The sequence below is a fragment of the Theobroma cacao genome, chromosome 8 (genome assembly GCF_053813885.1).
Source record: "Theobroma cacao isolate CCN51 chromosome 8, ASM5381388v1, whole genome shotgun sequence".
Classification (NCBI taxonomy): domain Eukaryota; kingdom Viridiplantae; phylum Streptophyta; class Magnoliopsida; order Malvales; family Malvaceae; genus Theobroma; species Theobroma cacao.
In genome coordinates this window covers 9938547-9953842 of record NC_142646.1, presented here as the reverse complement: position 1 = coordinate 9953842, position 15296 = coordinate 9938547, and the positions used below count along the sequence as shown (strand labels likewise).

Below are 15296 nucleotides of genomic sequence, written 5' to 3'. Positions count from 1 at the left end.
CGGCGATTGTCACGGGCCTGATGGGGAGTTCCGGATCGTGATAAATTTGATTAATTGATTTCAAATTTTTTTAATTGAATCAACCCGATATAACTAATCTCGTTAATTAAATTAACTGAATTAACCGACTTGATCTTATACTCCTCTAATACATATTAAAAGAGTTGGTTTTGCTTATTAATTAGTATCATTAAAAATTGTACAATTTGATTCTATTCAAGATACAACGTTAATAATTTGATTAACACTCAGAATGTAGATTTTATGACTACAAGTCCGAGAAATAAAAGGAGTACCACAAAATATTTTATAATTTAATATAGCATGCAATTTTTAATTTGTTTATTAATATTTTGGTTAACGATTTTGAATAATTTAATTTTAGTATCACAAAGTTAGAATTTTATGCAAATAGTAGTCCAACAAATAATTACGTACCAACCGAAGTTATCAAAGTGAACAATAAATGTAATCAATATGTGATTTATTAAGTTATTAATTAAATTAAATTAAATTAAATTAAATGAATCAAAATTCACATGGTGACAGTGCTTAACACAGCAGATCGCATTTCCAGCTCACCTCCAAATTCATTTTATGGTGACCCCACCGTCCTCCAATCCCAAATTTACTCCACCATAGATTCCCTGACACTCCAGCAAAACAAAAACGCCTTTCCTCCCCGTAAAAGAAAAGCATCAAGCTTTATTCCCCAAAATACCCTTACCTTTTGCCCCAAATTCACTCTCACCGAGGCACTAACATCCCCGCGTTCAAGTACAACACATCAGGGCTGAAATCGTAATTCTATGGCAATTCATCTTTTCAAACGGCATCGTATTCAATGTTAACCGGGGAGCGACCACCTTCAATTTTTACCCCTTATGCGCCACTTTCCTATTTTAATTCAATCGAGAATTTTATATACGTCGTTCTTTGTTCTTTGAAAACGGAATTTCCACTCTGCTTTAACGTCCAGTTCGTTCTAGTTGGCCTGAATTTCGAAACCCTAGTTTGCTTTTTAGGGTTCTTAGAAAACCCAAATCTTTTTCTTTTCTTTTTATCATTTACAGAATCCAAATCATATTCAAATTCATAGCCATCTGAAAAATAACGGTTCTGTTAAATTCAATTGATCTGTATGTAAATTCAATTGTTTCGAACCTTGGATTGCTAAATTTTGATCCAAAGGTGGTTATTAAATGGCGGATCAACAAGAAGAAGAGGACCTGAGAATGGCTCTACGGATGAGCATGCAAAACTCGCCACCAGAGCCTAAGAGGAGCAAGCCGAGGGAAGCTGTTAGCTCAGCCACGACGACGCCGGAGGAGAGCCGACGGTTGCAGCGTGAACTCATGGCAGCCGCAGCTGAGAAACGGATGCTGGCGGCGGCTAAAAGCGTTTCGGCTTCTAGTTCCCCTTCAAAAAGCGAAAGGAGCGGAGATTTAGGAAGGAAAGAGACCGAAATGAAAGCCAAAGAAGCGAATTTGGGTAATGAATTGTCGGAGGAAGAAGCTTATCAGTTATTTTCAATGGTTTTTGGGAGTGGGGTTTCGAAGGATATACTTGCTCAGTGGAGCAATCAGGGTATAAGGTAAAGTCTAGCTTTTTACTTATACTCCAAGATATTAGTTTTCATGTTTTTCAAAATGAAAAATTACTGCTGAGAGACTAGAAGCCAGGAGAAGAAATAATAATATTCATTGCTCAATTGAATTTTAACTAAATATGGTGGTTAAGGATATTGATCACAGGATAAATTGGCAGCTAGATTTGAATATACTAAGTATATAGCATCAAGTTGCAACTTTCGTATTGTGAAACTTCTAATGCCTACTCCCTTAAGTAGAAACACTTACTGGTAAACAATCCTTTCACTCTCTTATGTTGTGCGATAGGAGAAAGCCTTGTAACAACATAGCATTAATATGTGCTTCGTCATCTGGAAAACCATTTGAAGTCAAGGACGTTACTCATTCCCATACAATTACAGAAGTCAAGTACGTGAGCGTTTAAGCTAATTTCATATGTTTTGCGATAGGAGAAAGCCTTTTAACAACATAGCATTAATAGTTGCTTCTTCATCTGAGAAACCGTATGAAGTCAAGGACGTTACTCATTCCCATGCAATTAAAGAAGTCAAGTATGTGAGTGTTTAAGGTAATTTTCATGAAAATGTTGTAGGGAAAAGAAATGCCAATTGGATGAAGCTCCTTATTTGCACATTTATGTTACCTTTCAGGTCTAATCCATGCCTAGGCCACGTCTCCTTCCAGGGGTTTAATAAACTTTTGCCTTAATTAAGTTCTTCTGTGACTTGTGTTGGTATTGGAAATGTCATCCATGAACCTGTGCTTTGCTTTCTCTTCTGTCATGTTTGACAAGTCTGACAATGGGAAACAATCCTAGCAATCTCCCTTTTCAAACTAGGCCCAGTTGATGCTCAATCCTTATAATGGTCTTATCCCATCCGAATGGCCTGTTGCTGCTATGTAATGCAATTTGTAAATCAGCTCTTCGCTTAAGGATGACTTAGGAAAGAAAAGTTATCTGACAAGATGGTACTATTATAGGGGGAAACTCAGGATAATCTGCATGTTCTGGGGCTAATAAATATGCATGTAAGATGCTACGGTTTTGCAGGATGGGTAGCCTCTCAAGCAAATCAAAGCCCATAAGTAGGATGATAGCTATAAAAGTTAAGGTTTACACCACTTGGCTAAGTGCATCAATTGCCTTTTTTCTATCAGTTTTAACTTTGTGCTTAATCTTAACAATCAATTAGTGACACTTATACATGCAATGTACTTGGACCTCAATGTGGAATTTCTGCTCATAAGTTGAATTCTTTGTTTTTGCTCATTTAGTTTCTCATTACCAGGCAATCAAGTGATCAAATGTACTTGGACCATATGTTGAGTTCCTTCTCATAAGTTGAATACCTCTGTTTTGGTTCATTTTTTGTTCTTTTGAAACTAAGCAATTGGATGATCATCTTGGTCAAGTGCACCATAATTCCTGTATGATGAATCATGTGTCATGTTAAACATCATACAGTTTCTTGGAAGATGTAACATAGGAGGTTTTAGGGCCGAGCAACGGGCGGTTGAAACTGGCCAACTGATTGGGGCTGACAATTTTCGGTCAGCAACCGGTCAGTTGATCGGCTCTGGTTGAGGAGCCAGTTGAGGGCATCGACTTTTGTGGTTTCTCGGCTTGGTCGTCAGTTGGGAACCCTTCTGCCTGACACTGACCAAATAACTGACCACCATTTTTCTTCTTTTTTTTTTTTAATTTTTAGTATGGGGTAATGCTGTAATATAATTGTGATTGATCTTGTTGAAGTTTTCTGTTAACTAACCTTCATTGTTTTATTCAAATTTGTTGAAGATAGTAAAGGGCTGTGACTGACATCGTTCTGTTCAATAACCTTCATCTTGTTGAAGATAGTCAAGGACTGTCACTGACATGGGTTGAGCTTGTATAGGTTCTATTTTTGTTCAAATTTGTAAGGGTGTTTTTCTGTTAATCTAAGGCATGATAAAGATGAGTCCACTGGTTAACAGACTCTTTTTACAAACGCAATAACAGGGACGAACAGAGGAGAAAAAAAAAGCAAGCAAACTTTTTCATCTATTACATGCATTGCATTAAATCCTTTATATCAGCATGGAAACATATTAATTAACATCAAAACCGTTGTCTGGCCTTTACTCGAAAATTCATGGTTGACTAAGAAAAAATTCAATGATCCGGAGGCATGGTTTGGACAGGTCAAGTTGATGCAGGTTGTTGGCCTCCACCAGTCGCAAAGCCAAAGCCAAAGCCCAAAACCCATAATTGATCGCATAACCAACCGACCATGGTTGGTCACAGTCTGGTCGGTTCCCCACCAAATTTGGTCAGGGGCGTTCGGTTCCGCCACCATGTTCGGTTTGGTCGGTTATGGTCACCTCCATGACCGAAACTGACTGACTGAATCGTTGCTCAGCCCTAGGAGGTATCATCATCCTTTTTTTCTTGACTTCTTTGAAAGATTGAGATACTGTCTCAGCCAAATGCCTTTCATGCATGCAATTGGTGATGAGTATCATTATTAGTGTTGAAATTTCTAAATGCCTATAAAAGTTTTCCAACGCCAGAAAACTTTGAACTTGATGTAATGTAGTAGGGCTGGCCATTCCTCAATATCTTTAACTTTTTCCTCTTCAACTTTAAGACTTTTAGAGTTAATATCAAGGCTCCACTACGCAACACATTGTGTTGTTAATGGAAAATTTTTTAAAGTTGTTATAGAGCTTTTCTTAGCAAATAACTCTAGTAACTTGTAGATTGGAATCTGTTCCTCCTTACTAGCATTCTATTGAGATGTCTAATAATGAAGAAACAACCACCAAGAGGCTGAAATACTTGATGATGGAGCATCCTTTTAGCAGCCTTCAAAAGTGTTTAAAATGTGAGCTAAGGTTGGTTCTAATACCCAAAACTTAATTAGTTGAATACAAGTTTTAATATATGTTTCTTTAAGTTAAATTTTCTTATTTGATCACCCTTGATATTAGTTGACTATGTCTTAAATTTACATTTCTAAAGTTTCCTATCTGATCACCGTTAAGGATCCTAGATACTAATCCATAAAATCCTAACTACCCTGGCTGTCGACCTACCAACAAGCAAGCCAGTTTACCGCATACAGAAGTTCACACCTTGTACGAATATTGCTATAGGAGCTTATCTTTGATGTGATGTATGGTATGAGCCTAAGAGGTGACTCTAAACTGGTAAGGAGCATGAGAAGGCCTGGAAAATCTTAAATTGAAGGATCTTAGATATGAGTTGTAAATATGTTGTACACAGTTATAAACTGCCAGCAGAAAATTTCTTTAGTTAGCTGGAATGCTAAGGGTTTTAATTAGATTACAGACTAATAATGCTATGAGCACTCAAAGATAATTCATAATGAAGTTTCATATTGTCAAGGCACAATATAAGAAAGTACAAGTGCATTGTATAATGTCTCTGAAACAAGAATGCTTTGACTGAAAACCTTCTAACACAAGTTGTGATGAATAGTCCTTGAAGATGTAATCCTTCATTGGAAAAGTTGTTGCCTGTTTTCATTTTTGTGTGTATGTGTGGGGGGTAGGGGGGTGGTTGTAAATGAGCCAGAGTTAAAATGTTAAGGGTTTTATTCATGTATGAGGTGTTTAAATTCATGTTATGCAGTGTTCCTTTATACTTTTTCCCATAAGTGCAAAAGTACCTCCCTGATTTTCTTCATTGTCAAATATGAAGTATAGATAGTATTCTGAGGGGAAATTTTGGTTTAACTGCTGTATCTCTGTGTTTATGCACATTGATTGATTAAATATACCAACATAGGTTAGCAGGCTATTGATGCATTTGCAATTATTTGGTTATGACTGTTTCTTCTTTGTTTCCTATCATTTTCTAGTATAGTCGCTATGAACCGAGCTTGGTAGTTACTGGTTTAGCAAAGTCTGTTCATAGACTTGTTATTCTTCATTTAAAACTCTTACATGTTAGTTCTTGTTGTCTTCTTGCATTTTGGCTTTTGATTTTTATGGAAACATGAGTTTCTTGGGATGTTACAAACCATTTGCAATATTGAGGAAGTTTCATACGTTTGCTGTATATTGGCTCATACATGACAAAAAATTCTGTAGGTTTAGCCCTGATCCAGAAACTTCTATGGGCCTAGTGCAGCATGAAGGTGGGCCCTGTGGTGTCTTAGCAACCATACAAGTAATTCCTTTATTTCTCAGTTATATTAGTTTCTTGCAGCATGCAGCATGTGAATTGCTAATCAATTGTTTTATGCCATGTGAAATTCCTAATGCGTTCAACAATTATATGTGTTTCTTATGTTGCACCAGAACTTACTTACATTATATCTTCTGAATGTTCTAATTTTCTACAATGACTAATAAACTCACTAAAATTTCTTAAGAACATTAATTCAGTGGGATAGCTTGTTTTATAATTGTTAGTTGTTAATAGAGTAATCATATTATTGAATGGTGTTTAAATATGCTATGGAAAATTGTATCCATTTTAACTATAATTGCTTGGAGTCTAAACCTGTAAGATTTTAAACTGTTATTTTTGCCATTGCTGCACTTTTCTTATTTGTTATGCAACTGACATAGGTGATTAATTGCTAAGAAAAATTCTCAGTAGAGGTTGAGTTGATGGTGTAATTCGATATTTGCTAGGTTGTGTCTTAGCCTAAATCTTATGAGTGGCCTCCTCCTTAAATAGCCGTACGACATTTTTTATTTGTTCTGTTGTTTATCTCTTGATTGTAGTAGTACTCTTATTGCTGACAATACTGTCTATCTGTCTGTACAGGCGTTTGTGCTCAAACATCTTCTTTTCTTTCCGGATGAATTAGTTAAAGTTACACCAAACATACCACAGAATTTGAGTTCCAGGAGATCATCCAAAAATCAATATGTTGCGTTAAATAATTTTGCTGCTTTTACTGAAGAAGCAAAAGCAAGGTGATTAATTTTGTACGGTAAATTGTGCAATATATGCTAAACCGTGCAAAGGCACATGCTTTTATTTGCATTTCAAAGTTCTATGGCTGTATATTTCATGTAAAAAAACAGGGGTTCAACTGTTCAGGCAGTATTAGTTGTGTTATCCAACAATGTTAATTCTTTTCCTGCAGATTGGCATATTTGTTTTTGTTATATTAAACTTGTAATTGTCACTCACGCGTGTTCTCTTTTGTTGGATTTCTTAGGAATTCAGTTCAATATGCTTTTATGCTTGTGAAATTCTTGTTTGCGATTAGAAAATCAGAGAAAAGTGTGGATTCTTGATCTTGACCTGAGCAGTCAAGTTGCATTTGCAATTTCTTTTTGTATGTGTGTTTGCAGAGGCACAAACACACGGGCACATTTGCAGATGTAAAATGGGCTAATGGGCCATGGGGTATATTTGAATATTTTCTTAGTGTTTTGATTTAAGGTTTTAGCTCAATTTTAGAAATGATCATCCAAGAATGTCAAGATCTGAAGTAATGTGAAATCTTGTGACAAATCTTAATGGATATTCATGATTGTTTGTCATGTGGACTGGTATTGCTCTCTGTCATCTTTTACTTCATTTCTGGAATAATCAATTTGAACGGATATTTGTTGTTCTTTAAAAATTTTGCAGCTGCTTTGCAATGCATTAATTGTTTGTTCTGTTATCTATTATTCAATTTAATTTTGTTCTGTTTACAGAGCCCTGGTTAAAAGTATGGGTGAGATATTGTTTTTATGTGGAAATAATAAAAGAGCTGTAATTGCAACTTTGAGTGCTATTGGCTATGGCATTGAAGGATCTGAAGACAGTCCAAAGGATGTGGTTAGTGGAATTAGGTTAACTTGAATTGTTGTTATTATGTTAGTAATTTTGTGTGTATGTCGTTTTATCTGTTCTTATTTGCTGATAAGTGTTCCATCTATCTTACAGATCATTGCGCAAGCACTTGAAGGTCTTTCAATTGAAACACCTTCTGATTTGCAGAAAGTTTTAAGAGTTGACACATACACAACACCCGCAAGTGCCTTTAAGAGGCTCGAAGCAATGATTACTGTTTTTCAAAGTCGCATGGGAGCATTGCTATTCCTTATCTCTGCATTACTTTCTCGAGGATTGGTAGGTTTGTTTGCTTTAAGACTTGAAGACTCCCATTTTGTCTTTATTTATGCGTCAATGTTTCAACAGCTATATAATGATCTCTCTTTCTCTCTCGCTCACTTTTATTATTGTTTTCTTAAATTTTAAGAACAAGCACTATCTGTATGTCGAGACTGTTTTGTTTTCTTAAAAACAATGTCTGTGCATCCAAATTTTATCTAGGACTGGGTTCAAGCTGACCGGGATGATCCCAGCCTTCCTCTAGTAACTGCACCGTTTGGGCATGCTTCTCAGGTACATAAAATTGCATATGTCCATTGAATGGATGGGGCTTTGATATCTTAAATTTGGTACTTACATTATTAAGTCTCTGTATTGCTATCTTTGATGAGTTTTGCTATGTAGCTGCATTTGATGCGAAAATTATTTCAGGAAATTGTGAACCTATTGCTCTGTGGGCAAGCTGTTCCAAATGTTTTTGATGGAAGGATGGATTTAGGTGGTGGCATGTTTTTGAAGGGTATATCTACAAATGTGGAAGTTGGATTCCTCACTCTCCTAGAATCCCTTAATTTCTGTAAGGTTGGCCAAAATCTAAAATGCCCAAAATGGCCAATATGGGTTGTTGGGAGTGAGTCCCATTATACGGTGCTATTTGCTCTGGATACAGCTGTTCAAGATGAGAATGAACTGGAAGAAAGGGAATCACAGATCCGGAAAGCTTTTGATGCCCAGGATCAGAGTGGGGGTGGTGGCTTCATTAGTGTGGAAGGTTTCCATCAGGTCCTCAGGGAGACAAATATCAGACTTCCATCTGAGAAACTTGATAGCCTTTGCAGCTCGGGCTTCATTGTGTGGAGTGAGTTCTGGCAGGTTATTTTGGACTTAGACAAGAGCTTGGGGGGTTTAAAGGATTCAACTGGTCAGATGGGTAGAAAGATATTTGATCTTTACCATTTTAATGGGATTGCAAAATCAGATTTGAATGGCAGCCAAGCCACATCTGGAAGTGAGACTCCAATACAAAGACCCAGGCTTACAAAGTTGAGGGTTTCAGTACCCCCAAGGTGGACACCAGAGGAATTCATGGCGGATGTGGCAGTTCCATCTGGTGCTGCGGGGAGTGATTCAAGTGGGAAAGACGCTGAAGTGGCTAAACCTGAACCTCCTCAGCATGCACCATTGGTGGATTGCATTAGAACGCGCTGGCCTCGTGCCGTTTGTAATTGGGCGGGGGATCCCCCTAGTATAGTCTGAATGTATATGAATCATGTCAGAGATCCCTTTGGGGCCCTTGGTGGTGGGACTTGCGGAACATGGTGCTCGAAATTGGAAAGCAAAATTTAAATAAAAAAAAAAGAAAAAAAAAAAAAAACGAAGAAAGAAAAGCCGCTGGCTGCAAACCTGGTTGGTTGGTTTGCGCACAACTTTGGGCAAATGAGAGAAGAGGTTATTTTTTCTGGTTTTGTCTGTTCAGCTTATGTGCATGTCCATTTCTGTTGTGTATTTGCTTTAGCATTGACATTCTAATTCAATTTTCATATGTTAAATGCTGAAGGAAAAGGATTATATACAATCTATTTTGTCAATGAAATCTGCATTCATTCATATTTGCCTTTGCTATAGAAAAAAAAGCCTTTTCCCAAGGTGTAAATCTTGCGAAATTTTCATCCTTAAAGACATGCTTGGTAATTAGAAAATAATTTGTTAAGAAAAATTGAGTAAAATATTTTACAAGGGAATTTGATTTTTTTGTTGCTTGAATAAATTGTCAAAAAATATTTTTTATTGTTTGAGTTATATTGTAAAAAATATAAATTTTCCATGAAAGTATTTTCTTGAAAAATTATTATTTTTTTATTTGGATAATATAATAAAAAATGTTTTTTTAATTTAAAAAGATTAATATTATTTAATTAATTTCTATAATAATAATTTCAAAATCATGTATAATTTTTCTTTTACTCAATAAGTTGTGAATTTGTTAAGGATAAAAGTCTGTTAAACCCATTTAATAGTTGTACATACTGATATTTGAGTTATGGTCAATGGGCACACATTTTGCAGGACTCGAAATCTTTTTATTGCGAAATGTCACACATTCAAGATGATTTTGTTTTAAACAAACAAAAGTCTGTTATCTAAACATTTGAAAAAAAAAAAACTCGAAACTCAAAAATAAGTCGGTAGACTTATCTTTATTCCGTATTTAAGTTCTGTTTTTCACAGCTATAATATCATAAAATTATAAGATACAAAAAAAATCAATAACTCGAAAAGAGAAATCAACAATGAATACAGATTGTTTTTATTCTTTTTATTTTTCTTTGGGTTGATAGGTCTCCATCAACAATGAAGAGAGGTGTAAAGATGAAATGGAGACCATGAAGGAGAAAAGGAGGTTGTAGAGGTTTAGCTGGAATCGCGGCTTCGTGGGGATTGCTGATGAGGGAGGTCAACGGAGGAGAAGCTTCGACACAGAGAGGGACGAGTAGGATCGGGACAAGAGAGAGGAAGGACAAGGTCACGATAGAGAGATACACAACTGTTGCCATAGAATTTTCACTAATTTCTGATCAATATAGAATAGAACAATTTGTATAAGCTTTCATATTTCAGAATTTACTTGCGTTTCTAACTTTTTCTACGCAATGTTATCTCGCCCTGTAATAATCGATTTGTTGACTGATGGTTAGAAGTTCAAGATGTCAGACACTTTTAGTATTTATTTATTTTTTATTGAATTTTTTTCATGTTTTATTGTTTTTACTCATTTTTCCAATGTAGAAATAAAATTGGAAATGAAAACGAATACTACTAGTGAAGTATGGACTTCCATATCATCCCAGAAAAGTTTAATAAATTTTAAAAATAATATTTTAAAAAATTTAAATTAATTACAAAAATTTAATTTTTTTAAATATATTTAATTAAATATATATTTTTATTTTTTAATTAATTATGGAGTTGTTTTTATTAATTAAAATATTATTTTTTATTTTTTTATATAACGTGAAGTTTATGAGAAAATGAAAATATGTGATTATACCACCATCTAATATGATATTTTAATGAATTTTATCGGTAAGTAATATTTTAATTATTTTTTAATAATAAATATATATTTGATTTAAAATATAATTATAAAAACTCTATTAAATATAATAAAAAATAAAAATTTATTGAATAACATTTCTAACTATTATGTCTTTCAAAAATTATAGAACTATTTTACCGGGACTGAATCACTGAGTTCTCGTGCTGACGCTCTCGAGTCTGAACCCATCTCTCTCTTTTCCTTTCCCTGTCTCTCTCACTCTTTCTTTCAGACATTCACGGCAAACTTTATCATATTCTTCACCTAAACAGCAGCCCGAATGAATAGTTTCATAAGATTATTTTGCAGGCTCAATCTAGCCATTCAGGTATGTATACGTGCTCATAAAAATTTGATTGTTCCCTCTATTGGGTGTTCGTGAAAATGTCTATGAGAACCGTTTGATTGTCTTTCCTTAATGAATCTGCACCTTTTTTTTTTTGCTTCTTCATATATATGGTCTGCTTGGGTTTCCCTTGTTCAGTACAGGTGAAGCTGCTACTATATGCGTTACAAAAGATTGTATCCAATAAGTCAGAGTGATGTATATGATCAAACTAGCGGGTTGATATTTCAGACACTTGACAAAGGTCTTCTATTTCATACAACCTTCCTTTTTTTTTTTTTTTTGTTAGGAATGTGAAGTAGTATTTGATAAGTCTAAGTTGTTGATCCATCATCTCTATTAGCAGTATTAATTTACGGCCATCAACTTTAAATTTCTGAAAATAGCTTTGTATTGTTCAAAATTACTTTCATATTAAATTAAAAAGTAATCATTCAGTTGCCATAAGTTTGTTTGATATCATTGTGTTTCCTTTCTTTCTTCCAGAGTGATAAATCTTAATTGAAAACTTTCTTTGTTGACATTAATTTGTACATTTTTGTAAGATTTGCCTTTCTTTTTAATTTTGTTTTTAAATTTTAAGGTTAGCTTGAAGTTTGGCATAAAATAAGTCATTAAATCGGATTGCTCAATGGAAGTTTATTCTGCACTTACATAAAGCACAAATTAGACTTCCGTGGCTCAATTTTTTAAAAGCTTTTTGAACATTGGCCATTGGCATAAACATGCCTGCAGCATTAAGTATTTAGAGCAGTGCTATAAGGAACCAGTGAAGTGTTCTCTAGGCAAATTGTTACATTCCATTAGATTTCTAATTTCAGCAGTGAAACGTTAGATATGATTTTTTATTAATTTTATTTTCCTTGCTCTTAACAGGTCTGTTCTTGGAGAAAAAGAGACATACTAAGTTGAGTGCAATGATTAGTAAACGATTTTTCCGGAGGTTGGGTTGTTGCTATTTTAGCCTGTACTCTCAGCCTTCCCTTCTTTATCACTTCCGAAACTTCTCTCTTTGGTCAATGAGGAAAGACCTAGTTCTTGAATCAGCCCTTTCACGAAATCGTCGTTGGATAGTCAATAATCAGATTAAAAACATAATACTTAGATACCCCAACCAGGTGGCACCTTTGAAGCATCTTCAGAAGAAGTTTAAGACACTTGATCTTCAAGGCAAAGCTCTCAATTGGCTCAGGAAGTATCCCTGTTGCTTTGAAGTTTATCTTGAGAATGATGAGTATCATTGTAGATTAACAAAGCGGATGATGCATTTGGTTGAAGAGGAAGAATCAGTAAAAGATATGCAGGAGCCAGTATTTGTACAGAAATTGGCAAAGTTGCTAATGATGAGTATGAATCAGAGGCTTAATGTTATGAAACTTAACGAGTTGAAACACAGCTTTGGATTTCCAGATGACTATGTCATTAGAATTTTACCTAAGTACCCAGATATGTTTCGACTTGTTAATAGTAGTTGGAGGAAGAGTTCAATGGAGATTGAACTTCTGGCATGGAGCCCTGATTTAGCAGTTTCTGCTGTTGAAGCCTCAGCTCAGAAACAGGGTTTGGAGCCTTGTTTTTCATGTTCATTGCCTTCAACTTGGGTTAAGTCATGGCAGAGGTTTCAAGAATTTAATGCAATTCCCTACATCTCACCTTATTCAAATTCTAGAGGTTTAGAGGAGGGATCAAAGGAAATGGAGAAGAGAATTGTGTGCGTTGTGCATGAGTTGTTGTCATTGACGCTGTGGAAGAAGTTATCAATTGTAAAGCTAGGCCATTTTAAGAGAGAGTTTGCTTTACCTGTGAAATTGAATGTTTTGTTGCTCAAGCACCCAGGAATATTTTATGTATCAAATAAGTATCAGATTTACACTGTGCTCCTTAGAGAAAGTTATAATGGCCCAGAATTGGTTCATAAGGATCCACTAGTAATTGTGAAGAATAAATTTGGAGAATTGATGCAGGAGGGTCTTCATGAATATAATCAGAGTCGCTATTTAGTGAATTTGGAGAAGAAAAGGAATGGCATGAATTTGGTAAAGGCAGTGAGAAGAAAAGATGGGAGGGCTGAGATGTCTGACCAAGATGACAGTGGTGATAAGTTAGGAGGTCTATTTGATCCTGAGGAGAGAAAACGGTTTTATAAAGTTCTTTTTGATGAAGGGGCTCCATAAAATTAATCTGAGGTGATTTTATTTTCTTACTTTTTTTTTTCCGGGTTCAATGGATGAATAAAAACTACAACTAGCAATGAACGAAGCCTAGGGAAGGCTTCTACTTCGGCAGCATCTGCAGTTAAGCTAATCACTCCTGGATGTGGTAACTGAAATAGTTGAAATACTGAATGTGTCAATGAATGTGAAATATCTTCCAGGCTTCCAGCTCTGACTAGGCTGAGATGAGGGAGATTCTCAGGTGCTGCAAACCTGATCATATAAACTGAAGTTTCTGAATCAGATTCAGTTCAACCTTGTTCAAGCCCATATCCCGGGCTGCCTCAACTGCATGATGAATACCCCAAAGTTTGCTTATTTTCATGTTCTTGCCTACATCTATTTGCTCTCAATTCCATGGTGGTTAATTTTTTCTTCCCATTAGTTTGTTGTTTCTTTTGCGGTAAGGATTCCATGTTTTCAGCGTGGTGGTGATCTTATCCCTACTGCAGCCGTTCACCGATGTTTTATATATATATATAGACATGTGTATATATATACACGTGTGTATATGTATGTTCCCTTGCTCTTGCTCTTAATAGCTTGGCTTTTTGTGGGATAACTATGCTTTAATGTTTTTATACCGATGTTTTATATATATACATGTGTATATATATATGTTCCCTTGCTCTTGCTCTTAATAGCTTGGCTTTTTGTGGGATAACTATGCTTTAATGTTTTTATCCATATATGTACTTCAATGTTTCTATCCATATATGTAATGGCTTAATATGGCATGTGTCAAAAGGTGTATCCAAGTGCTATACTTTCCAGGGTAGCTTCAATGCTACACCAAAGATTGTATTTATCAGTGATTTATGTATAAAATCTCACACATGTATTTAAAGAGATACCCGAAATTGCCTTGCCCTATCTTCCCCGATCTCACTTCATCTTATGATTGAAAAGGGGAAATTATGGGCAAATTTTGCAGTAAGGTCATCATTTTTGACCTTACTGTAAAGTCAATTAATAAAGACCATCTGATCTATGAAATTAAATTATAGCCATTGATTTAAAACCCATAAAGAAACTGGTAAACAAATTCAACCGCTAAACCAAAAAACCTTTCTTTGATGGACTTTTTTTATACCTTATTAATAGAAACCATTTATTTACATTGCTTTTATTCAATGGCTGAAATTTCAAATTATAAATAAAATTATCACTATAATCAATCAAAAAGTCAAAATTAAAAATGTATAATAATAAAAATAAAAACACATGTAATTTAAAGTTGTCACTAAAAAACCTATACGTAAAGTTTTTAAAAGTTATGATTAAAGATATTAATGTAAAGCAATAAGAATTGATATAAAAACTCGTAAAGGTAGAATGATTAAATTTAAAATCTTAATGTAAATGTATAAGAGTTAACATAATAAGTCGATTAAGAAAAAAAATTTAATTTTAATAAAAAATAAATATTTAAATTTATATTCTTGGACTAAAAGTATTTAACGATATACAAATTTAATTTTTAAATAAATAAATAATAACAATAATAATAATAATAATTATTATTATTATTATTATTATAGTTCAAAATTAACATAGATAAGCATTGACGTAAAACTGTAACAATTGACGTAAAAACTTATAAAAGTTGAATAACTAAATTTTAAATCTTAACGTAAATGTGTGAGAGTTAACGTAATAAATCAATTAAGTAAAAAAAATCTAATTTTAGTGAAAAACAAATATTTAAATTTACATTCTTGGATTAATAGTGTTTAACAATATACAAATTTTAATTTTTAAATAAAGAATAATAAGGATAAAAATAATTATAGTTCAAAATTGACATAGAAAAGTTTTGACGTTAAACTGTAAGAATTGACATAAAGTCTTATAAAGGTGAAATAACTAAATTTTAAATCTTAATGTAAACGTGTAAAAATTAACGTAAAAACTTAATTAAGTAAAAAAAATCTAATTTTAGTGAAAAATAAATATTTAAATTTGTATTCTCGAATTACAA

At 34.1% G+C, this 15296-nt stretch overlaps 2 protein-coding genes across 3 annotated transcripts; both read left to right on the top strand.

Annotated features, from left to right (window-relative positions):
• Positions 1–902: 902 nt before the first annotated feature.
• On the top strand, positions 903–9267 carry LOC18592595 (ubiquitin interaction motif-containing protein). The gene is made up of 7 exons (XM_018125577.2): positions 903–1594; positions 5688–5766; positions 6373–6524; positions 7260–7383; positions 7492–7677; positions 7882–7953; positions 8092–9267. The coding sequence occupies exons 1-7, from the start codon at positions 1203–1205 to the stop codon at positions 8914–8916; spliced, it is 1830 nt and encodes a 609-aa protein (XP_017981066.1). The 5' UTR covers positions 903–1202; the 3' UTR covers positions 8917–9267.
• A 1596-nt stretch (positions 9268–10863) lies between these two features.
• On the top strand, positions 10864–14016 carry LOC18592593 (Ubiquitin carboxyl-terminal hydrolase family protein). Of its 2 annotated transcripts, none has more exons than XM_018125584.2 (3): positions 10864–11084; positions 11246–11346; positions 11979–14016. In XM_018125584.2, the coding sequence occupies exons 2-3, from the start codon at positions 11262–11264 to the stop codon at positions 13274–13276; spliced, it is 1383 nt and encodes a 460-aa protein (XP_017981073.2). In that variant the 5' UTR covers positions 10864–11084; positions 11246–11261; the 3' UTR covers positions 13277–14016. The 2 variants fall into 2 exon arrangements, with proteins under 2 accessions (XP_017981073.2, XP_017981072.2); XM_018125583.2 differs by having other exon boundaries at positions 11241–11346.
• The last annotated feature ends 1280 nt before the right edge of the window (positions 14017–15296 follow it).